Source organism: Chiloscyllium plagiosum, unplaced genomic scaffold, assembly GCF_037043375.1.
Source record: "Chiloscyllium plagiosum isolate Xiang-an unplaced genomic scaffold, Cpla_swu_hap1 HiC_scaffold_1, whole genome shotgun sequence".
In the NCBI taxonomy this organism is placed as follows: Eukaryota; Metazoa; Chordata; class Chondrichthyes; order Orectolobiformes; family Hemiscylliidae; genus Chiloscyllium; species Chiloscyllium plagiosum.
Window position 1 is genome coordinate 166,105,459 of NW_028270139.1, and position 22,840 is coordinate 166,128,298.

A 22,840-nucleotide genomic window follows, 5' to 3' on the forward strand; every position below is an offset into this window, starting at 1 on the left:
GGTTTGTGTCGGTGTCTGTGTCGGGGTGTGTGTCGGGGCGTGTGTCGGGGCGTGTGTCGGGGCGTGTGTCGGGGTCTGTGTCGGGGTCTGTGTCGGGGTGTGTGTCGGGGTCTGTGTCGGGGCGTGTGTCGGGGCGTGTGTCGGGGCGTGTGTCGGGGCGTGTGTCGGGGCGTGTGTCGGGGTGTGTGTCGGGGTCTGTGTCGGGGTGTGTGTCGGGGTCTGTGTCGGGGTCTGTGTCGGGGTGTGTGTCGGGGTGTGTGTCGGGGCGTGTGTCGGGGCGTGTGTCGGGGTCTGTGTCGGGGTCTGTGTCGGGGTCTGTGTCGGGGACTGTGTCGGGGTCTGTGTCGGGGTCTGTGTCGGGGTCTGTGTCGGGGCGTGTGTCGGGGCGTGTGTCGGGGTGTGTGTCGGGGTCTGTGTCGGGGTCTGTGTCGGGGTGTGTGTCGGGGTGTGTGTCGGGGTGTGTGTCGGGGTCTGTGTCGGGGTCTGTGTCGGGGTCTGTGTCGGGGTCTGTGTCGGGGCGTGTGTCGGGGTGTGTGTCGGGGTCTGTGTCGGGGTCTGTGTCGGGGTCTGTGTCGGGGTGTGTGTCGGGGTGTGTGTCGGGGTGTGTGTCGGGGTGTGTGTCGGTGTCTGTGTCGGGGTGTGTGTCGGGGCGTGTGTCGGGGTGTGTGTCGGGGTCAGTGTCGGGGTGTGTGTCGGTGTCTGTGTCGGGGTGTTTGTCGGGGTCTGTGTCGGTGTCTGTGTCGGGGTCTGTGTCGGGGTGTGTGTCGGGGTGTGTGTCGGGGCGTGTGTCGGGGTCTGTGTCGGGGTGTGTCGGGACGTGTGTCGGGGTGTGTGTCGGGGTGTGTGTCGGGGTGTGTGTCGGGGTGTGTGTCGGGGTGTGTGTCGGAGTGTGTGTCGGGGTGTGTGTCGGGGTCAGTGTCGGGGTCTGTGTCGGGGCGTGTGTCGGGGTGTGTGTCGGGGTGTGTGTCGGGGCGTGTGTCGGGGTCTGTGTCGGGGTGTGTGTCGGGGTGTGTGTCGGGGTCTGTGTCGGGGTGTGTGTCGGGGTGTGTGTCGGGGTCTGTGTCGGGGTGTGTGTCGGGGTCTGTGTCGGGGCGTGTGTCGGGGTCTGTGTCGGGGTCTGTGTCGGGGTCTGTGTCGGGGAGTGTGTCGGGGTCTGTGTCGGGGTCTGTGTCGGGGTCTGTGTCGGGGTCTGTGTCGGGGAGTGTGTCGGGGCGTGTGTCGGGGTGTGTGTCGGGGCGTGTGTCGGGGTCTGTGTCGGGGTGTGTGTCGGGGTGTGTGTCGGGGTGTGTGTCGGGGTGTGTGTCGGGGTCTGTGTCGGGGTCTGTGTCGGGGTGTGTGTCGGGGTGTGTGTCGGGGTGTGTGTCGGGGTCAGTGTCGGGGTCTGTGTCGGGGCGTGTGTCGGGGCGTGTGTCGGGGCGTGTGTCGGGGTGTGTGTCGTGGTGTGTGTCGGGGTCTGTGTCGAGGTGTGTGTCGGGGTGTGTGTCGGGGCGTGTGTCGGGGTGTGTGTCGGGGCGTGTGTCGGGGTGTGTGGCGGGTTCTGTGTCGGGGTGTGTGTCGGGGCGTGTGTCGGGGTGTGTGGCGGGTTCTGTGTCGGGGTGTGTGTCGGGGTGTGTGTCGGGGTCTGTGTCGGGGTCTGTGTCGGGGTCTGTGTCGGGGCGTTTGTCGGGGTGTGTGTCGGGGTCTGTGTCGGGTCGTGTGTCGGGGCGTGTGTCGGGGTGTGTGTTGGGGTGTGTGTCGGGGTGTGTGTCGGGGCGTGTGTCGGGGTCTGTGTCGGGGACTGTGTCGGGGTCTGTGTCGGGGTGTGTGTCGGGGTCTGTGTCGGGGTGTGTGTCGGGGTGTGTGTCGGGGTCTGTGTCGGGGTGTGTGTCGGGGCGTGTGTCGGGGTCTGTGTCGGGGTGTGTGTCGGGGTGTGTGTCGGGGTCTGTGTCGGGGTGTGTGTCGGGGTGTGTGTCGGGGTGTGTGTCGGGGTGTGTGTCGGGGCGTGTGTCGGGGTCTGTGTCGGGGTCTGTGTCGGGGTCTGTGTCGGGGTCTGTGGCGGGTTCTGTGTCGGGGTCTGTGTCGGGGCGTGTGTCGGCGTCTGTGTCGGGGTGTGTGTCGGGTCGTGTGTCGGGGCGTGTGTCGGGGTCTGTGTCGGGGTCTGTGTCGGGGTGTGTGTCGGGGTGTGTGTCGGGGTCTGTGTCGGGGTGTGTGTCGGGGTCTGTGTCGGGGTGTGTGTCGGGGCGTGTGTCGGGGTCTGTGTCGGGGTCTGTGTCGGGGCGTGTGTCGGGGTGTGTGTCGGGGTGTGTGTCGGGGTCTGTGTCGGGGTATGAGTCGGGGTCTGTGTCGGGGTGTGTGTCGGGGCGTGTGTCGGGGCGTGTGTCGGGGTGTGTGTCGTGGTGTGTGTCGGGGTCTGTGTCGGGGTGTGTGTCGGGGTGTGTGTCGGGGTCTGTGTCGGGGTGTGTGTCGGGGCGTGTGTCGGGGCGTGTGTCGGGGCGTGTGTCGGGGTGTGTGTCGGGGTGTGTGTCGGGGCGTGTGTCGGGGTGTGTGGCGGGTTCTGTGTCGGGGTGTGTGTCGGGGCGTGTGTCGGGGTCTGTGTCGGGGTCTGTGTCGGGGACTGTGTCGGGGTCTGTGTCGGGGTGTGTGTCGGGGTGTGTGTCGGGATCTGTGTCGGGGTCTGTGTCGGGGACTGTGTCGGGGTCTGTGTCGGGGTGTGTGTCGGGGTGTGTGTCGGGGTCTGTGTCGGGGACTGTGTCGGGGTCTGTGTCGGGGTCTGTGTCGGGGCGTGTGTCGGGGTCTGTGTCGGGGCGTGTGTCGGGGCGTGTGTCGGGGTCTGTGTCGGGGACTGTGTCGGGGTCTGTGTCGGGGTGTGTGTCGGGGTCTGTGTCGGGGACTGTGTCGGGGACTGTGTCGGGGTCTGTGTCGGGGTGTGTGCCGGGGTGTGTGTCGGGGTCTGTGTCGGGGTGTGTGTCGGGGTGTGTGTCGGGGTGTGTGTCGGGGTCAGTGTCGGGGTCTGTGTCGGGGTCTGTGTCGGGGTGTGTGTCGGGGTGTGTGTCGGGGTGTGTGTCGGGGTGTGTGTCGGGGTCTGTGTCGGGGTGTGTGTCGGGGTCTGTGTCGGGGACTGTGTCGGGTACTGTGTCGGGGTCTGTGTCGGGGTGTGTGTCGGGGTGTGTGTCAGGGTGTGTGTCGGGGTCTGTGTCGGGGTGTGTGTCGGGGTGTGTGTCGGGGTGTGTGTCGGGGTGCGTGTCGGAGTCTGTGTCGGGGTCAGTGTCGGGGTCAGTGTCGGGGTCTGTGTCGCGGTGTGTGTCGGGGTCTGTGTCGGGGTCTGTGTCAGGGCGTGTGTCGGGGTGTGTGTCGGGGTGTGTGTCGGGGTCTGTGTCGGGGTCTGTGTCAGGGCGTGTGTCGGGGTCTGTGTCGGGGCGTGTGTCGGGGTCTGTGTCGGGGTCTGTGTCGGGGTGTGTGTCGGGGTGTGTGTCGGGGCGTGTGTCGGGGCGTGTGTCGGGGTCTGTGTCGGGGTGTGTGTCGGGGTGTGTGTCGGGGTCTGTGTCGGGGTGTGTGTCAGGGTCTGTGTCGGGGTCTGTGTCGGGGTCTGTGTCGGGGTGTGTGTCGGGGTCTGTGTCGGGGTCTGTGTCGGGGTGTGTGTCGGGGTCTGTGTCGGGGTGTGTGTCGGGGCGTGTGTCGGGGCGTGTGTCGGGGCGTGTGTCGGGGCGTGTGTCGGGGTCTGTGTCGGGGACTGTGTCGGGGCGTGTGTCGGGGCGTGTGTCGGGGCGTGTGTCGGGGTGTGTGTCGGGGTGTGTGTCGGGGTGTGTGTCGGGGTCTGTGTCGGGGTGTGTGTCGGTGTGTGTGTCGTGGTGTGTGTCGGGGTGTGTGTCGGGGTCTGTGTCGGGGTGTGTGTCGGGGTGTGTGTCGGGGTCTGTGTCGGGGTCTGTGTCGGGGTGTGTGTCGGGGTCTGTGTCGGGGTCTGTGTCGGGGTGTGTGTCGGGGTCTGTGTCGGGGACTGTGTCGGGGCGTGTGTCGGGGCGTGTGTCGGGGCGTGTGTCGGGGTCTGTGTCGGGGTGTGTGTCGGGGTGTGTGTCGGGGTGTGTGTCGGGGTGTGTGTCAGGGCGTGTGTCGGGGCGTGTGTCGGGGCGTGTGTCGGGGCGTGTGTCGGGGTGTGTGTCGGGGTCTGTGTCGGGGTCTGTGTCGGGGTGTGTGTCGGGGTCTGTGTCGGGGTCTGTGTCGGGGTGTGTGTCGGGGTGTGTGTCGGGGTCTGTGTCGGGGTCTGTGTCGGGGTCTGTGTCGGGGTGCGTGTCGGGGTGTGTGTCGGGGACTGTGTCGGGGTGTGTGTCGGGGTGTGTGTCGGGGTGTGTGTCGGGGTGTGTGTCGGGGTCTGTGTCGGGGTGCGTGTCGGGGTGCGTGTCGGGGTCTGTGTCGGGGTGCGTGTCGGGGTGTTTGTCGGGGTGTGTGTCGGGGTCTGTGTCGGGGTGTGTGTCGGGGTGTGTGTCGGGGTGTGTGTCGGGGTCTGTGTCGGGGTGTGTGTCGGGGCGTGTGTCGGGACGTGTGTCGGGGACTGTGTCGGGGTGTGTGTCGGGGTGTGTGTCGGGGTGTGTGTCGGGACGTGTGTCGGGACGTGTGTCGGGGTCTGTGTCGGGGTGTGTGTCGGGGTCTGTGTCGGGGTCTGTGTCGGGGTGTGTGTCGGGTCTGTGTCGGGTCTGTGTCGGGGTGTGTGTCGGGGTCTGTGTCGGGGTGTGTGTCGGGGTGTGTGTCGGGGTGTGTGTCGGGGTGTGTGTCGGGGACTGTGTCGGGGTGTGTGTCGGGGCGTGTGTCGGGACGTGTGTCGGGGACTGTGTCGGGGTGTGTGTCGGGGTGTGTGTCGGGGTGTGTGTCGGGACGTGTGTCGGGACGTGTGTCGGGGTCTGTGTCGGGGTGTGTGTCGGGGTGTGTGTCGGGGTCTGTGTCGGGGTCAGTGTCGGGGTCTGTGTCGGGGTGTGTGTCGGGGTGTGTGTCGGGGTGTGTGTCGGGGTCTGTGTCGGGGTCTGTGTCGGGGCGTGTGTCGGGGCGTGTGACGGGGCGTGTGTCGGGGTCTGTGTCGGGGTGTGTGTCGGGGTCTGTGTCAGGGTCTGTGTCGGGGTGTGTGTCGGGGTGTGTGTCGGGGTCTGTGTCGGGGTCTGTGTCGGGGTCTGTGTCGGGGTGTGTGTCGGGGTGTGTGTCGGGGTGTGTGTCGGGGTCTGTGTCGGGGTCTGTGTCGGGGTGTGTGTCGGGGTGTGTGTCGGGGTCTGTGTCGGGGTATGTGTCGGGGTGTGTGTCGGGGTCTATGTCGGGGAGTGTGTCGGGGTCGGTGTCGGGGTCTGTGTCGGGGTGTGTGTCGGGGTGTGTGTCGGGGTCTGTGTCGGGGTGTGTGTCGGGGTGTGTGTCGGGGTGTGTGTCGGGGTGTGTGTCGGGGTGTGTGTCGGGGTGTGTGTCGGGGTCTGTGTCGGGGTGTGTGTCGGGGTCTGTGTCGGGGTCTGTGTCGGGGTCTGTGTCGGGGTGTGTGTCGGGGTGTGTGTCGGGGTCTGTGTCGGGGTGTGTGTCGGGGTCTGTGTCGGGGTCTGTGTCGGGGTGTGTGTCGGGGTGTGTGTCGGGGTGTGTGTCGCGGTGTGTGTCGGGGTCAGTGTCGGGGTCTGTGTCGGGGTGTGTGTCGGGGCGTGTGTCGGGGCGTGTGTCGGGGTCTGTGTCGGGGTCTGTGTCGGGGTCTGTGTCGGGGTGTGTGTCGGGGTGTGTGTCGGGGTGTGTGTCGGGGTCTGTGTCGGGGCGTGTGTCGGGGCGTGTGTCGGGGCGTGTGTCGGGGCGTGTGTCGGGGTCTGTGTCGGGGCGTGTGTCGGGGTGTGTGTCGGGGTCTGTGTCGGGGTGTGTGTCGGGGCGTGTGTCGGGGTCTGTGTCGGGGTGTGTGTCGGGGTGTGTGTCGGGGTCTGTGTCGGGGTGTGTGTCGGGGTCTGTGTCGGGGCGTGTGTCGGGGTCTGTGTCGGGGTCTGTGTCGGGGTCTGTGTCGGGGTGTGTGTCGGGGTGTGTGTCGGGGTGTGTGTCGGGGTCAGTGTCGGGGTCTGTGTCGGGGCGTGTGTCGGGGCGTGTGTCGGGGTGTGTGTCGGGGTCTGTGTCGGGGTGTGTGTCGGGGTGTGTGTCGGGGCGTGTGTCGGGGTGTGTGTCGGGGCGTGTGTCGGGGTGTGTGGCGGGTTCTGTGTCGGGGTGTGTGTCGGGGCGTGTGTCGGGGTGTGTGGCGGGTTCTGTGTCGGGGTGTGTGTCGGGGTGTGTGTCGGGGTCTGTGTCGGGGTCTGTGTCGGGGCGTTTGTCGGGGTGTGTGTCGGGGTCTGTGTCGGGTCGTGTGTCGGGGCGTGTGTCGGGGTGTGTGTCGGGGTGTGTGGCGGGTTCTGTGTCGGGGTGTGTGTCGGGGCGTGTGTCGGGGTGTGTGTCGGGGTCTGTGTCGGGGTCTGTGTCGGGGCGTTTGTCGGGGTGTGTGTCGGGGTCTGTGTCGGGTCGTGTGTCGGGGCGTGTGTCGGGGTCTGTGTCGGGTCGTGTGTCGGGGCGTGTGTTGGGGTGTGTGTCGGGGTGTGTGTCGGGACGTGTGTCGGGGTCTGTGTCGGGGACTGTGTCGGGGTCTGTGTCGGGGTGTGTGTCGGGGTCTGTGTCGGGGTGTGTGTCGGGGTGTGTGTCGGGGTCTGTGTCGGGGTGTGTGTCGGGGCGTGTGTCGGGGTCTGTGTCGGGGTGTGTGTCGGGGTGTGTTTCGGGGTCTGTGTCGGGGTGTGTGTCGGGGTGTGTGTCGGGGCGCGTGTCGGGGTCTGTGTCGGGGTGTGTGTCGGGGTCTGTGTCGGGGTCTGTGTCGGGGTCTGTGTCGGGGTCTGTGGCGGGTTCTGTGTCGGGGTCTGTGTCGGGGCGTGTGTCGGCGTCTGTGTCGGGGTGTGTGTCGGGTCGTGTGTCGGGGCGTGTGTCGGGGTCTGTGTCGGGGTCTGTGTCGGGGTGTGTGTCGGGGTGTGTGTCGGGGTCTGTGTCGGGGTGTGTGTCGGGGTCTGTGTCGGGGTGTGTGTCGGGGCGTGTGTCGGGGTCTGTGTCGGGGTCTGTGTCGGGGTATGAGTCGGGGTCTGTGTCGGGGTGTGTGTCGGGGCGTGTGTCGGGGCGTGTGTCGGGGTCTGTGTCGGGGTATGAGTCGGGGTCTGTGTCGGGGTCTGTGTCGGGGTGTGTGTCGGGGTCTGTGTCGGGGTGTGTGTCGGGGTGTGTGTCGGGGCGTGTGTCGGGGTGTGTGGCGGGTTCTGTGTCGGGGTGTGTGTCGGGGTCTGTGTCGGGGTGTGTGTCGGGGCATGTGTCGGGGTCTGTGTCGGGGTCTGTGTCGGGGACTGTGTCGGGGTCTGTGTCGGGGTGTGTGTCGGGGTGTGTGTCGGGGTCTGTGTCGGGGACTGTGTCGGGGACTGTGTCGGGGTCTGTGTCGGGGTGTGTGTCGGGGTCTGTGTCGGGGTCTGTGTCGGGGACTGTGTCGGGGTCTGTGTCGGGGTGTGTGTCGGGGTGTGTGTCGGGGTCTGTGTCGGGGACTGTGTCGGGGACTGTGTCGGGGTCTGTGTCGGGGTCTGTGTCGGGGCGTGTGTCGGGGCGTGTGTCGGGGTCTGTGTCGGGGACTGTGTCGGGGTGTGTGTCGGGGTGTGTGTCGGGGACTGTGTCGGGGTCTGTGTCGGGGTGTGTGTCGGGGTGTGTGTCGGGGTCTGTGTCGGGGACTGTGTCGGGGTGTGTGTCGGGGTGTGTGTCGGGGTGTGTGTCGGGGTCTGTGTCGGGGTGTGTGCCGGGGTGTGTGTCGGGGTGTGTGTCGGGGTGTGTGTCGGGGTCAGTGTCGGGGTCTGTGTCGGGGTGTGTGTCGGGGTGTGTGTAGGGGTGTGTGTCGGGGTGTGTGTCGGGGTGTGTGTCGGGGACTGTGTCGGGGTCTGTGTCGGGGTGTGTGTCGGGGTCTGTGTCGGGGACTGTGTCGGGTACTGTGTCGGGGTCTGTGTCGGGGTGTGTGTCGGGGTGTGTGTCAGGGTGTGTGTCGGGGTCTGTGTCGGGGTGTGTGTCGGGGTGTGTGTCGGGGTGTGTGTCGGGGTGCGTGTCGGAGTCTGTGTCGGGGTCAGTGTCGGGGTCAGTGTCGGGGTCTGTGTCGCGGTGTGTGTCGGGGTCTGTGTCGGGGTCTGTGTCAGGGCGTGTGTCGGGGTGTGTGTCGGGGTGTGTGTCGGGGTCTGTGTCGGGGTCTGTGTCAGGGCGTGTGTCGGGGCGTGTGTCGGGGCGTGTGTCGGGGTCTGTGTCGGGGTCTGTGTCGGGGTGTGTGTCGGGGTGTGTGTCGGGGCGTGTGTCGGGGCGTGTGTCGGGGTCTGTGTCGGGGTGTGTGTCGGGGTGTGTGTCGGGGTCTGTGTCGGGGTGTGTGTCAGGGTCTGTGTCGGGGTCTGTGTCGGGGTGTGTGTCGGGGTCTGTGTCGGGGTCTGTGTCGGGGTGTGTGTCGGGGTGTGTGTCGGGGTCTGTGTCGGGGTGTGTGTCGGGGTCTGTGTCGGGGTGTGTGTCGGGGTCTGTGTCGGGGACTGTGTCGGGGCGTGTGTCGGGGCGTGTGTCGGGGCGTGTGTCGGGGCGTGTGTCGGGGTCTGTGTCGGGGTGTGTGTCGGTGTGTGTGTCGTGGTGTGTGTCGGGGTGTGTGTCGGGGTCTGTGTCGGGGTGTGTGTCGGGGTGTGTGTCGGGGTCTGTGTCGGGGTCTGTGTCGGGGTGTGTGTCGGGGTGTGTGTCGGGGTCTGTGTCGGGGTGTGTGTCGGGGTCTGTGTCGGGGTGTGTGTCGGTGTGTGTGTCGTGGTGTGTGTCGGGGTGTGTGTCGGGGTCTGTGTCGGGGTGTGTGTCGGGGTGTGTGTCGGGGTCTGTGTCGGGGTCTGTGTCGGGGTGTGTGTCGGGGTGTGTGTCGGGGTCTGTGTCGGGGTCTGTGTCGGGGTGTGTGTCGGGGTCTGTGTCGGGGACTGTGTCGGGGCGTGTGTCGGGGCGTGTGTCGGGGCGTGTGTCGGGGTCTGTGTCGGGGTGTGTGTCGGGGTGTGTGTCCGGGTGTGTGTCGGGGTGTGTGTCAGGGCGTGTGTCGGGGCGTGTGTCGGGGTGTGTGTCGGGGTGTGTGTCGGGGTGTGTGTCGGGGTCTGTGTCGGGGTCTGTGTCGGGGTGTGTGTCGGGGTCTGTGTCGGGGTCTGTGTCGGGGTCTGTGTCGGGGTGTGTGTCGGGGTCTGTGTCGGGGTGTGTGTCGTGGTGTGTGTCGGGGACTGTGTCGGGGTGTGTGTCGGGGCCTGTGTCGCGGTGTGTGTCGGGGTGTGTGTCGGGGTCTGTGTCGGGGTCTGTGTCGGGGTCTGTGTCGGGGTGCGTGTCGGGGTGTGTGTCGGGGACTGTGTCGGGGTGTGTGTCGGGGTGTGTGTCGGGGTGTGTGTCGGGGTGTGTGTCGGGGTCTGTGTCGGGGTGCGTGTCGGGGTGTGTGTCGGGGTCTGTGTCGGGGTGCGTGTCGGGGTGTTTGTCGGGGTGTGTGTCGGGGTCTGTGTCGGGGTGTGTGTCGGGGTGTGTGTCGGGGTGTGTGTCGGGGTGTGTGTCGGGGCGTGTGTCGGGACGTGTGTCGGGGACTGTGTCGGGGTGTGTGTCGGGGTGTGTGTCGGGGTGTGTGTCGGGACGTGTGTCGGGACGTGTGTCGGGGTCTGTGTCGGGGTCTGTGTCGGGGTGTGTGTCGGGGTGTGTGTCGGGGTGTGTGTCGGGTCTGTGTCGGGTCTGTGTCGGGTCTGTGTCGGGGTGTGTGTCGGGGTCTGTGTCGGGGTGTGTGTCGGGGTGTGTGTCGGGGTCTGTGTCGGGGCGTGTGTCGGGGCGTGTGTCGGGGTCTGTGTCGGGGTCTGTGTCGGGGTCTGTGTCGGGGTCTGTGTCGGGGTGTGGGTCGGGGTGTGTGTCGGGGTCTGTGTCGGGGTCTGTGTCGGGGTGTGTGTCGGGGTGTGTGTCGGGGTCTGTGTCGGGGTATGTGTCGGGGTGTGTGTCGGGGTCTATGTCGGGGAGTGTGTCGGGGTCGGTGTCGGGGTCTGTGTCGGGGTGTGTGTCGGGGTGTGTGTCGGGGTCTGTGTCGGGGTGTGTGTCGGGGTGTGTGTCGGGGTGTGTGTCGGGGTGTGTGTCGGGGTCTGTGTCGGGGTGTGTGTCGGGGTGTGTGTCGGGGTCTGTGTCGGGGTGTGTGTCGGGGTCTGTGTCGGGGTCTGTGTCGGGGTCTGTGTCGGGGTGTGTGTCGGGGTCTGTGTCGGGGTGTGTGTCGGGGTCTGTGTCGGGGTCTGTGTCGGGGTGTGTGTCGGGGTGTGTGTCGGGGTGTGTGTCGCGGTGTGTGTCGGGGTCAGTGTCGGGGTCTGTGTCGGGGTGTGTGTCGGGGTGTGTGTCGGGGTGTGTGTCGGGGTCTGTGTCGGGGCGTGTGTCGGGGCGTGTGTCGGGGCGTGTGTCGGGGTCTGTGTCGGGGTGTGTGTCGGGGTGTGTGTCGGGGTGTGTGTCGGGGTGTGTGTCGGGGTCTGTGTCGGGGTGTGTGTCGGGGTGTGTGGCGGGGTCTGTGTCGGGGTGTGTGTCGGGGTGTGTGTCGGGGTGTGTGTCGGGGTCTGTGTCGGGGTGTGTGTCGGGGTGTGTGTCGGGGTCTGTGTCGGGGTGTGTGTCGGGGTGTGTGTCGGGGTGTGTGTCGGGGTCTGTGTCGGGGCGTGTGTCGGGGCGTGTGTCGGGGTGTGTGTCGGGGTCTGTGTCGGGGTGTGTGTCGGGGACTGTGTCGGGGTCTGTGTCGGGGTGTGTGTCGGGTTCTGTGTCGGGGTCTGTGTCGGGGTCTGTGTCGGGGTGTGTGTCGGGGACTGTGTCGGGGACTGTGTCGGGGTGTGTGTCGGGGTGTGTGTCGGGGTGTGTGTCGGGGTCTGTGTCGGGGTGTGTGTCGGGGTGTGTGTCGGGGTGTGTGTCGGGGTGTGTGTCGGGGCGTGTGTCGGGGCGTGTGTCGGGGTCTGTGTCGGGGTCTGTGTCGGGGTGTGTGTCGGGGTGTGTGTCGGGGTCTGTGTCGGGGTGTGTGTCGGGGCGTGTGTCGGGGCGTGTGTCGGGGAGTGTGTCGGGGCGTGTGTCGGGGCGTGTGTCGGGGTCTGTGTCGGGGTCTGTGTCGGGGTGTGTGTCGGGGCGTGTGTCGGGGTGTGTGTCGGGGCGTGTGTCGGGGCGTGTGTCGGGGCGTGTGTCGGGGCGTGTGTCGGGGTCTGTGTCGGGGTCTGTGTCGGGGTCTGTGTCGGGGTGTGTGTCGGGGCGTGTGTCGGGGCGTGTGTCGGGGTGTGTGTCGGGGTCTGTGTCGGGGTGTGTGTCGGAGTCTGTGTCGGGGTCTGTGTCGGGGTGTGTGTCGGGTCTGTGTTGGGGCATGTTAGTCTGTGTTGGGGTCTGTGTTGGGGTGTGTTGGGGTCTGTGTTGGGGTGTGTTGGTCAGTGTTGGTCTGTGTTGGGGTCTGTGTTGGGGTCTGTGTTGGGGTCTGTGTTGGGGTGTGTTGGTCTGTGTTGGTCTGTGTTGGGGTCTGTGTTGGGGCATGTTGGTCTGTGTTGGTCTGTGTTGGGGAGTGTTGGTCTGTGTTGGTCTGTGTCAGAGCGTGTTGGTCTGTGTTGGTCTTTGTTGGGGTCTGTGTTGTGGCATGTTGGTCTGTGTTGGCCTGTGTTGGGGTCTGTGTTGGGGCGTGTTGGTCTGTGTTGGTCTGTGTTGGGGTCTGTGCTGGGGCGTGTTGGTGTCTGTGTTGGGGCGTGTTGGTCTGTGTTGGGGTCTGTGTTGGGGCATGTTTGTCTGTGTTGGTCTGTGTTGTTCTGTGTTGGGGTCTGTGTTGGGGCGTGTTGGTCTGTGTTGTTCTGTGTTGGTCTGTGTCGGATCGTGTTGGTCTGTGTTGGTCTGTGTTGGGGTCTGTGTTGGGGTGTGTTTGTCTGTGTTGGTCTGTGTTGTTCTGTGTTGGGGTCTGTGTTGGGGCGTGTTGTTCTGTGTTGGGGTCTGTGTTGGGGCGTGTTGGTCTGTGTTGGGGTCTGTGTTGGGGCGTGTTGGTCTGTGTTGGGGTCTGTGTTGGGGCGTGTTGTTCTGTGTTGGGGTCTGTGTTGGGGCGTGTTGGTCTGTGTTGGGGTCTGTGTTGGGGCGTGTTGTTCTGTGTTGGGGTCTGTGTTGGGGCGTGTTGGTCTGTGTTGGGGTCTGTGTTGGTCTGTGTTGTTCTGTGTTGGGGTCTGTGTTGGGGCGTGTTGTTCTGTGTTGGGGGCTGTGTTGGGGCGTGTTGGTCTGTGTTGGGGTCTGTGTTGGGGCGTGTTGGTCTGTGTTGGGGCGTGTTGTTCTGTGTTGGGGTCTGTGTTGGGGCGTGTTGTTCTGTGTTGGGGTCTGTGTTGGGGCGTGTTGGTCTGTGTTGGGGTCTGTGTTGGGGCGTGTTGGTCTGTGTTGGGGTCTGTGTTGGGGCGTGTTGGTCTGTGTTGGGGCGTGTTGGGGTCTGTGTTGGGGCGTGTTTGTCTGTGTTGGTCTGTGTTGTTCTGTGTTGGGGTCTGTGTTGGGGCGTGTTGGTCTGTGTTGGGGTCTGTGTTGGGGCGTGTTGGTCTGTGTTGGGGTCTGTGTTGGGGCGTGTTGGTCTGTGTTGGGGTCTGTGTTGGGGCGTGTTGGTCTGTGTTGGGGTCTGTGTTGGGGCGTGTTGGTCTGTGTTGGGGCGTGTTGGTCTGTGTTGGGGTCTGTGTTGGGGCGTGTTGGTCTGTGTTGGTCTGTGTTGGGGTCTGTGTTGGGGCGTGTTGGTCTGTGTTGGGGTCTGTGTTGGGGCGTGTTGGTCTGTGTTGGGGCGTGTTGTCGTGTTGCGGTGTGTGTGTGGGTGAGACATTGTGATGCTGCTGCAGTGTCTCTGATGGTGTGTCTTGCACCGCCCCCTGCAGGTGACTGCGTTCAGTGTGGATCTTAACAGCACCGTCCTCGGGTACCCCAAGAGGATTGTGGACGTCTTCCCTCCTGTTGTCAAGGGTAACCACCCCCTGGGGAACCTGGATGCGGTTTATTACTCGTACACACACGCCTCTCTGTTTGTCTTCAAGGACACTGTGTACTGGAAGGTGGTGAATGAGCGAGACCGTGAGGTGAATGGCTCTCTGCCACTCAATAGCCTCCTGCCCCAGGGCACTGTTTCAGGGCACTGGTACGATATCTGTGAGGTGGATGGCTCTACAAGCCCCGGGCATCAGTAACTGAGTGAACACCCACCTCACCAACTCCCCTCACTGTGTCAGCGACAATGCAGATTGATGTACACCACCCTCAGACAGCAGTGCCCTTCCACCCCTGCCCTCCATGACTGTTTGGTCGTGCCCAGCTGATCGGCACTGTCCAATACCGGGCCTGAACTCCTCCTGGTGACCGAGTCTGATCGTCTTCAACAAAACCATCAACGCTTACCAGGATACGTCCTGCACTGAGATCAGGGACCAACTACTAAAGGTTCACCAACCATCTGTCACCACATCACTGTTCCCCACAATTAATCAACCCCATCAAATATACCGTGACTCTGTATCTAACCCCGTGCTATCCCTGTCCTGGCAGTGTTTGATGGGGACAGTGTAGAGGGAGCTTTACTCTGTATCTAACCCCGTGCTATCCCTGTCCTGGGAGTGTTTGATGGGGACAGTGTAGAGGGAGCTTTACTCTGTATCTAACCCCGTGCTGTCCCTGTCCTGGGAGTGTTTGAGGAGGACAGTGTAGAGGGAGCTTTACTCTGTATCTAACCCCGTGCTGTCCCTGTCCTGGGAGTGTTTGATGGGGACAGTGTAGAGGGAGTTTTACTCTGTATCTAACCCCGTGCTGTCCCTGTCCTGGGAGTGTTTGAGGAGGACAGTGTAGAGGGAGCTTTACTCTGTATCTAACCCCGTGCTGTCCCTGTCCTGGGGGTGTTTGATGGGGACAGTGTAGAGGGAGCTTTACTCTGTATCTAACCCCGTGCTGTCCCTGTCCTGGGAGTGTTTGAGGAGGACAGTGTAGAGGGAACTTTACCCTGTATCTAACCCCTGTGCTGTCCCTGTCCTGGGAGTGTTTGATGGGGACAGTGTAGAGAGAGCTTTACTCTGTATCTAACCCCCTGCTGTCCCTGTCCTGGGAGTGTTTGAGGAGGACAGTGTAGAGGGAGCTTTACTCTGTATCTAACCCCGTGCTGTCCCTGTCCTGGGAGTGTTTGATGGGGACAGTGTAGAGGGAGCTTTACTCTGTATCTAACCCCGTGCTGTCCCTGTCCTGGGAGTGTTTGATGGGGACAGTGTAGAGGGAGCTTTACTCTGTATCTAACCCTGTGCTGACACTGTCCTGGGAGTGTTTGATGGCGACAGTGTAGAGGGAGCTTTACTCTGTATCTAACCCCGTGCTGTCCCTGTCCTGGGAGTGTTTGATGGCGACAGTGTAGAGGGAGCTTTACTCTGTATCTAACCCCGTGCTGTCCCTGTGCTGGGAGTGTTTGATGGGGACAGTGTAGAGAGAGCTTTACTCTGTATCTAACCCCGTGCTGTCCCTGTGCTGGGAGTGTTTGATGGGGACAGTGTAGAGAGAGCTTTACTCTGTATCTAACCCCGTGCTGTCCCTGTCCTGGGAGTGTTTGATGGGGACAGTGTAGGGGGGGCTTTACCCTGTATCTAACCCCAGTGAGTTTGGAGAGTGGGGTTTGTGGTTCAGGAAGACAGAGAATCAGGGCCAGGCTGTCTCGGACTGAGAGCGGGAGGGCTTCCTTCCCTCAGAGGCGAGTAAATCTCTGTTTTCCCGGGAGCTGCAGGGGCTCAACCATCGAACAGTATCTACACACGAAAACATCGAAGGAAACAGTGATAGTGCCCTCATTGAGGGGCAGAGCAGGATCGAGGGGCTGAATGGCCTCCTCCTGTTGGATTTCCTCCTCAGGCCCTCCGCAATGCTGTCTGTACGTGTACCGTTCCTGCTGCCAAAGGCTTTTTTTTTTACTGAGAAATGTTGAGCAGTCGTTATGATTTGGTGGGTCGGGGTTTACGTGCAATAAAACTGAGACCTTCCTGATCCGGCCTCTCACTGACATCGCTAGCTCTCGCTGCTGCGGCTTATTCTGGAACCTGCTCTTCCACACCCACCCGCCACCCTTTAGTCTCCCATGGGACGTGGGCATCACTGGGCACGACCAGTCCCTAATTGCCCTGGAACCGAGTGCCTGGTTTCTCTTGAGGGCATTAAGGACCCACGACGCCAATCTGAACATCCCTGTTCACTACCTCCCAGCTGCAGGTTTTAATTCCCACGGTACTGATTGCATTTGAATTGCACCGAATGCCTTGATGGGTTTGGAGCCTGGGCCTCACAGTGCAGTGATACTGTCACAATGTCACACCCTCACCCTCCAGCCACCTATCACTGTCATGTCTCGAGGTACGGTACCGCCCCTGTATACAGAGTGAACCGGAATGGTGTGGGTAGGGCCCTGGGGAGTGGGGCCTGGGGAGTGGGGACAGGGGAGTGGGGAAAGGGAAGTGGGGCTCTGGGGAGTGGGCCCTGGGGAGTGGGGCCCTGGGGAGTGGGCCCTGGGGTGTGGGGAGTGGGCCCTGGGGTGTGGGGAGTGGGGCCCTGGAGTGTGGGGAGTGGGGCCCTGGGGAGTGGGCCCTGGGGAGTGGGCCCTGGGGAGTGGGGCCCTGGGGAGTGGGGCCCTGGGGTGTGGGGAGTGGGGCCCTGGGGAGTGGGCCCTGGGGTGTGGGGAAAGGGGAGAGGGGCCCTGGGGAGTGGGCCCTGAGGAGTGGGGCCCTGGGGAGCGGCCCTGGGGAGTGGGCCCTGGGATGTGGGGAGTGGGACCCTGGGGAGTGGGGAGTGGGCCCTGGCATGTGGGGAGTGGGACCCTGGGGAGTGGGCCCTGGCATGTGGGGAGTGGGCCCTGGGCTGTGATGAGTGGGGCCCTGGGGAGTGGGCCCTGGGGAGTGGGCCCTGGGGAGTGTGCCCTGGGGTGTGGGAAGTGAGGCCCTGGGGAGTGGGCCCTGGGGTGTGGGAGGTGGGGCCCTGGGGAGTGGGAAGTGGGGTCCTGGGGAGTGGGGAAAGGGGAGTGGGCCCTGGGGAGTGGGGAAAGGGGAGAGGGGCCCTGGGGAGTGGGGGCCTGAGGAGTGGACCCTGGGGTGTGGGGAAAGGGGTGAGGGGCCCTGGGGAGTGGGGCCCTGGGGAGTGGGCCCTGGGGTGTGGGGAAAGGGGTGAGGGGCCCTGGGGAGTGGGGGCCTGAGGAGTGGACCCTGGGGTGTGGGGAAAGGGGTGAGGGGCCCTGGGGAGTGGGCCCTGGGGTGTGGGGAAAGGGGTGAGGGGCCCTGGGGAGTGGGGCCCTGGGGAGTGGGCCCTGGGGTGTGGGGAAAGGGGTGTAGGGCCCTGGGGAGTGGGGAAAGGGGAGAGAGGCCCTGGGGAGTGGGGCCCTGGGGTGTGGGGAAAGGGGTGAGGGGCCCTGGGGAGTGGGCCCTGGGGTGTGGGGAAAGGGGTGAGGGACCCTGGGGAGTGGGGACTCAGGGCTGGAACTGCAGTTTCTTACAACCCTCAGGCCTGTCTCTCCCCACCTGGCATCCATGTGGAACCCACCCTGAACCCACCCTCTATCTCCCCATTCCTACCTTGAGTACTCGCTTCCTGTCACCTCCCTCTCTGAGCTGGGAGCCCCAACGTTGCTGAGCAGTTTTCATCATTTCCCCCAACTACATGGATAGGACAGTGACAGTCAGCTATTCAACTGCTGGTGTCTTCACTGCCTGGCCTGACCTCCCCCTCCCCCCCCCCCGGGGGCTCCAATCCACTCTCCATCCCACGTCCTCGCCCACCAGGTTGTAGTAAGAGTGAGAGCCAGCAGGTGGGAGTGTTGTCCAGGCTCCCAGACTCTCCTGGGGACCCACAGGCGTCGTGCAGCTCAGTCTGACCATCACTGTGGTCTTTCTGATGGTGTTAGAACATGGGCTCAACACAGCCCGACTCCGAAGGGAATTCCCCGAGGAATTGCAGATTCAGATGGACAAGTCCCCTCAACCTATTAATGAGTCCCATACACTGAGAGCACTCCAGGGTTATGGCATCAATTGGTTGATTTAATTGTTTCAGTTCTGCTTATTAGAAACTGTTTCAGCCACAATGCATGGTATTCTCACAGACTAATATGTGCCCAACGGGACAGACAGAGAAATATTCAAGAGAGAACCGCAGGCAGTAAGGTGACAGCTCAGACACCAGACCATACTTTCACTCTCTTACAGCCTTGCTGTCTGGCCTGGAGCTGGGCTAAGCAACGTTCAGGGACCTTTGCATATTCGACCCTCCCACTAAACTCCCAACAGCTGCACCATTGTCCTGACACCAGTTTAAAACTGCGATGAGGAGGGATTTCCTCCTGCAGAGGGCTGTGAGTCATAGGTAAACATCACACAACACCAGGTTCAAGTCCAACAGGTTTATTTGGAAGCACTAGCTTTCGGAGCTCTGCTTCCAATTAAACCTGTTGGACTATAACCTGGTGTTGTGTGATTTTTAACTTTGTACACCCCAGTCCAACACTGGTGTCTTCAAATCGTGAGTCATAGAGATGTACAGCACGGAAACAGACCCTTCGGTCCAACCCGTCCATGCCGACCAGATATCCCAACCCAATCTAGTCCCACCTGCCAGCACCCGGCCCATATCCCTCCAAACCCTTCCTATTCATATACCCATCCAAATGCCTCTTAAATGTTGCAATTGTACCAGCCTCCACCACTTCCTCTGGCAGCTCATTCCATACACGTACCACCCTCTGTGTGAAAAAGTTGCCCCTTAGATCTCTTTTATATATTAGATTAGATCCTCTACAGTGTGGAAACAGGCCCTTTGGCCCAACAAGTCCACACCAACCCTCCGAACAGCAACCCACCCAGACCTATTCCCCTACATTTACCCCTTACCTAACACTACGGGCAATTTAGCATGGCCAATTCACCTGACCTGCACATCTTTGGACTGTGGGAGGAAACCGGAGCACCCGGAGGAAACCCACGCAGACACAGGGAGAACGTGCAAACTCCACACAGTCAGTCGCCTGAGGCGGGAATTGAACCCAGGTCTCTGGTGCTATGAGGGCACTGTGCCACCATGCCACCCATCTTTCCCCTCTCCCCCTAAACCTATGCCCTCTAGTTCTGGACTCCCCAACCCCAGGGAAAAGACCTTGTCTATTTATCCTATCCATGCCCCTCATGATTTTGTAAACCTCTATAAGGTCACCCCTCAGCCTCCGACGCTCCAGGGAAAACAGCCCCAGCCTGTTCAGCCTCTCCCTGTAGCTCAGATCCTCCAACCCTGGCAACATCCTTGTAAATCTTTTCTGAACCCTTTCAAGTTTCACAACATCTTTCCGATAGGAAGGAGACCAGAATTGCACGCAATATTCCAACAGTGGCCTAACCAATGTCCTGTACAGCCGCAACATGACCTCCCAACTCCTGTACTCAATACTGATTCCTGAAGAAGGGCTAATGCCCGAAACGTCAATTCTCCTGTTCCCTAGATGCTGCCTGACCTGCTGCGCTTTTCCAGCAACACATTTCCATCCTCAATACTCTGACCAATAAAGGAAAGCATACCAAACGTCTTCTTCACTATCCTATCCACCTGCGACTCTACTTTCAAGGAGCTATGAACCTGCACTCCAAGGTCTCTTTGTTCAGCAACACTCCCTAGGACCTTACCATTAAGTGTATAAGTCCTGCTCAGGTTTGCTTTCCCAAAATGCAGCACCTCGCATTTATCTGAATTAAACTCCATCTGCCACTTCTCAGCCCATTGGCCCATCTGGTCTAGATCCTCTGGAACCCCTTGCCACAGAGAGAGCTGCGGGGAGAGAATCCTCGTGTCAAGTTAAGACTGAGATGGATTCTTGATCAATAGAGACAGACCCTTCGGTCCAACCTCTCCATGCTGACCATGTTCCCAAACTGCGGGAATTTAAAAATGGTTTCATTGACGGGATGAGGGTGTCACTGGCCAGGCCAGGACTTATTGCCCATCACTAACTCAGAGTCAACCACATTGCTGTGGGTCTGGAGTCACATGTAGGCCAGACCAGGTAAGGACTGCAGTTTCCTTCCCCAAAGGGCATTAGTGAAGCAGATGGGCTTTTCCAACAACTGACAATGGATTCATGGTCACCATTAGACTCTCCATTCCAGATACTTTTATTCCTTTTTATTGAATTCAAATTCTACCACAGTGGGATTCGAACCCAGCTCCCCAGAACATTATCTGGGTCTCTGTTTTAACAGTGCTGACCACTAGGCCAAGGCCTCCCCTGAGTTTGGTCTAACCCGTTCGTATTTCCTGTGGCCGACCATCCTGAAGTGTTGGCCGTTTGTCTTTGAGATGCTCCCTGTCCCATCCCCCCCCCCCCTCAGCGCTGGAACAGGATCAGACTGTGTTGTGTCAGGGTGAAGATACTGCAGCCTGGGCAGTGTCCCACTGCAATTCATTCCTTGGCGTTAAACCCCAGCATCTGGATAGCAACGCCACAAAAGATGGAACCAAGAAGGAACAGCTCAACATTCGTGTACGGCAGTCAGCGCGAGACACTCGCTGAGCTGTGAGATTGGAGTTCACCCAGTGCAGACTGACTGCCCCAGCGCAGGGCTGTGGGAGTGCTGCACTGTCAACGGGGTTAGACCTCAAACCCAGGCTCTGCCTGACCTCTCCGGGCACCGTGCGATTTGGGAATGCGGAGGACAGCTCTACCCAAATGACCTGGGCCAATATTTACCCCCTCCACCCCTCAAAACCACAATCAAAATCCCAGCCTCCCTGCAGTTTCACATGGAGATCCTCGCTGTGTACAAATGGCCTGGGGCATCACAGTGGCTACACTTTGGCATATCCAGTTATGTTGAATGTGCTATTTAAATGCAAGACTTTGTTTGTTACACTAGTCCATTTGAAGTGTGTCACAGCAAAGTTGGAGATGTACTGCTGAGGTTGTAACAGACCCTTCAGTCCAGCGTGTCCATACTGAACATGTCTTCCCTGGAAATCCAGTCCCATTTGCCTGCATTTAGCCCATATCCCTCAAAATCTTTTCTATCTATGTACCTGTCCAAATGTTTTTTAAATGTAACTGTAAGAACAGAGAAGATGGTAAAAGAGGGGGAGGTGTGGCATTGTTGGTCAAGGACAGTATTACAGTTGTAGAAAGGATGTTTGGGGACTCGTCAATGGAGGTAGTATGGGCTGAGGTTAGAAACAGGAAAGGAGAGGTCACCCTGTTGGGAGTTTTCTATAGGTCTCCGAATAGTTCCAGAGATGTAGAGGAAAGGATAGCAAGGATGATTCTCGATAGGAGTGAGAGAGGCGCAGGGTAGTTTCATGGGGGACTTCAACTATCCAAGTATTGACTGGGATCACTACAGTACGAGTACTATAGATGGGTCAGTTTTTGTCCAGTGTGTGCAGGAGGGCTGCCTGACACAGTAGGTAGACAGGAGAAAGTGAGGGCTGCAGATGCTGGAGATCAGAGCTGAAAATGTGTTGTTGGAAAAGCGCAGCAGGTCAGGCAGCATCCAAGGAACAGGAGAATCCTGATTCTCCTGCTCCTTGGATGCTGCCTGACCTGCTGCGCTTTTCCAGCAACACATTTTCAGCACACTATGTAGACAGGCCAACAAGGGGCGAAGCCCCTTTAGATTTAGTACTGGGTAACGAGCCTGGCCAGGTGATAGATCTGGAAGTAGGTGAGCACTTTGGTGATAGCGATCACAATTCTGTCAGGTTTACTTTAGTGATGGAAAGGGATAGGTGTACTCCACCGAGCAAGAGTTACAGCTGGGGGAAGGGAAATTACGATGCAATTAGGAAAGATTTAGGAAGCGTAGAAAGGGGAAGGAAACTGCAGGGGATGAGCACATTAAAAATGTGGAGCTTATTCAAGGAAAAGCTCCTGTGTCCTAGATAAGTATGTACCTGTCAGGCAGGGAGGAAGATGTAGAACGCGTGAGCCGTGGTTTACTAAGGAAGTGGAATCCCTGGTCAAGAAGAAGAGAAGGCTTATGTTAGGGCAAAATGTGAAAACTCAGTAAGGTGCTTGAGGGTTACAAGGAAGTCAGGAAATACCTAAAAAGAGAGCTCAGAAGAGCCAGGAGGGGACATGAGAAGTTGTTGGCGGATAGGATCAGGGTTAACTCTAAGACTTTCCATAGATATGTCAGGAATAAAAGAATGACGAGAGTTAAATTAGGGCCAATCAAGGATAATAGTGGGAAGTTGTGTGTGGAGTCAGAGGAGATAGGGGAAGCACTAAATAAATATTTTTCGACAGTGTTCACTATAGAAAATGACAATGTTGGCAACGAAGATACAGAGATACTTGCATCTAGACTAGAAGAGATTGAGGTTCACAAGGAAGAGGTATTAGAAATACTGCAGTGTGTGAAAATAGACAAGTCCTCTGAGCCGGATGGGATCTATCCTAGGATCCTCTGGGAAGCAAGGGAAGAGATTGCCGAGCCTTTGACACTGATCTTCAAATCATCATTGTCTACAGGAATAGTGCCTGAGGACTGGAGGATAGCAAATGTGGGTCCCTTGTTCAAAAAGGGTAGTAGAGACAACCCTGGTAATTATAGACCAGTGAGTCTCACTTCAGTTGTTGGTAAAGTGTTGGAAAAGGTTATAAGATATAGGATTTATAACCATCTAGAAAAGAATAATCTGATCAGGGACAGTCACCACGGTTTTGTGAAGGGTAGGTCGTGCCTAACGAGTCTTATTGAGTTTTTTGACAAAGTGACCAAACAGGGAGATGAGAGTAAACCGATTGATGTGGTGTATATGGATTTCAGCAAGGCGTTTGATAAGGTTCCCCACAGTAGGCTATTATACAAAATGCACAGGAATGGGATTGTGGGAGACATAGCAGTTTGGATCAGTAATTGGCTTGCTGAAAGAAAACAGAGGGTTGTAGTTGATGGAACATGTTCATCTTGGTGTTTAGTTACTAGCGGCGTACCGCAAGGATCGGTGTTGGGTCCACTGCTATTCGTCATTTTTATAAATGACCTGGATGAGGACTTAGAAGGGTGGGTTAGTAAATTTGCGGACGACACTAAGGTCGGTGGAGTTGTGGATAGTGACGAAGGATGTAGTAGGTTGCAGAGAGACATAGATAGGATGCAGAGCTGGGCTGAGAGGTAGCAAATGGAGTTTAATGTGGACAAGTGTGAGGCCGGAGTAATCGGAATGCAAAGTACCGGGCTAATGGTAGGATTCTTGGGAGTGCAGATGAGCAGAGAGATCTCGGTGTCCATGTACACAGATCCCTGAAAGTTGCCACCCAGATTGACAGGGTTGTTAAGAAGGCATACAGTGTTTTGGCCTTTATTAATAGAGGGATTGAGTTCCAGAACCAGGAGGTTATGCTGCAGCTGTACAAAGCTCTGGTGCGGCCGCACTTGGAGTATTGTGTACAGTTCTGGTCACCGCATTATAAGAAGGATGTGGAAGCTTTGGAAAGGGTGCAGAGGAGATTTACTAGGATGTTGCCTGGTATGGAAGGAATGTCTTACGAGGAAAGGCTGAGGGTCTTGAGGCTGTTCTCGTTAGAGAGAAGAAGGTTGAGAGGTGACTTAATAGAGACATACAAGATAATCAGAGGGTTAGTTAGGGTGGACAGGGGGAGCCTTTTTCCAAGTATGGTGACGGCAAACACGAGGGGACACAACTTTAAAGTGAGGGGAGATAGGTATAAGACAGATGTCAGAGGTAGTTTCTTTACTCAGAGAGTAGTAAGGGTATGGAATGCTTTGCCTGCAACGGTAGTAGATTCGCCAACTTTAAGTGCATTTAAGTCGTCATTGGACAGGCAGATGGACGTACATGGAATAGTGTAGGTGGG

At 60.2% G+C, this 22,840-nt stretch overlaps 1 protein-coding gene across 1 annotated transcript in view; it reads left to right on the top strand.

The window, feature by feature from the left end:
• LOC122545491 (matrix metalloproteinase-21-like) overlaps positions 1 to 14,985 on the top strand; it is a 289,276-nt gene extending 274,291 nt beyond the window's left edge. Inside the window, exon 8 of the mRNA XM_087996881.1 lies at positions 12,861 to 14,985. Coding sequence (XP_087853007.1) covers positions 12,861 to 13,166 — 306 coding nt within the window. The 3' untranslated portion in view covers positions 13,167 to 14,985. The remainder of the gene's footprint in view (positions 1 to 12,860) is intronic.
• Positions 14,986 to 22,840: the final 7,855 nt, after the last annotated feature.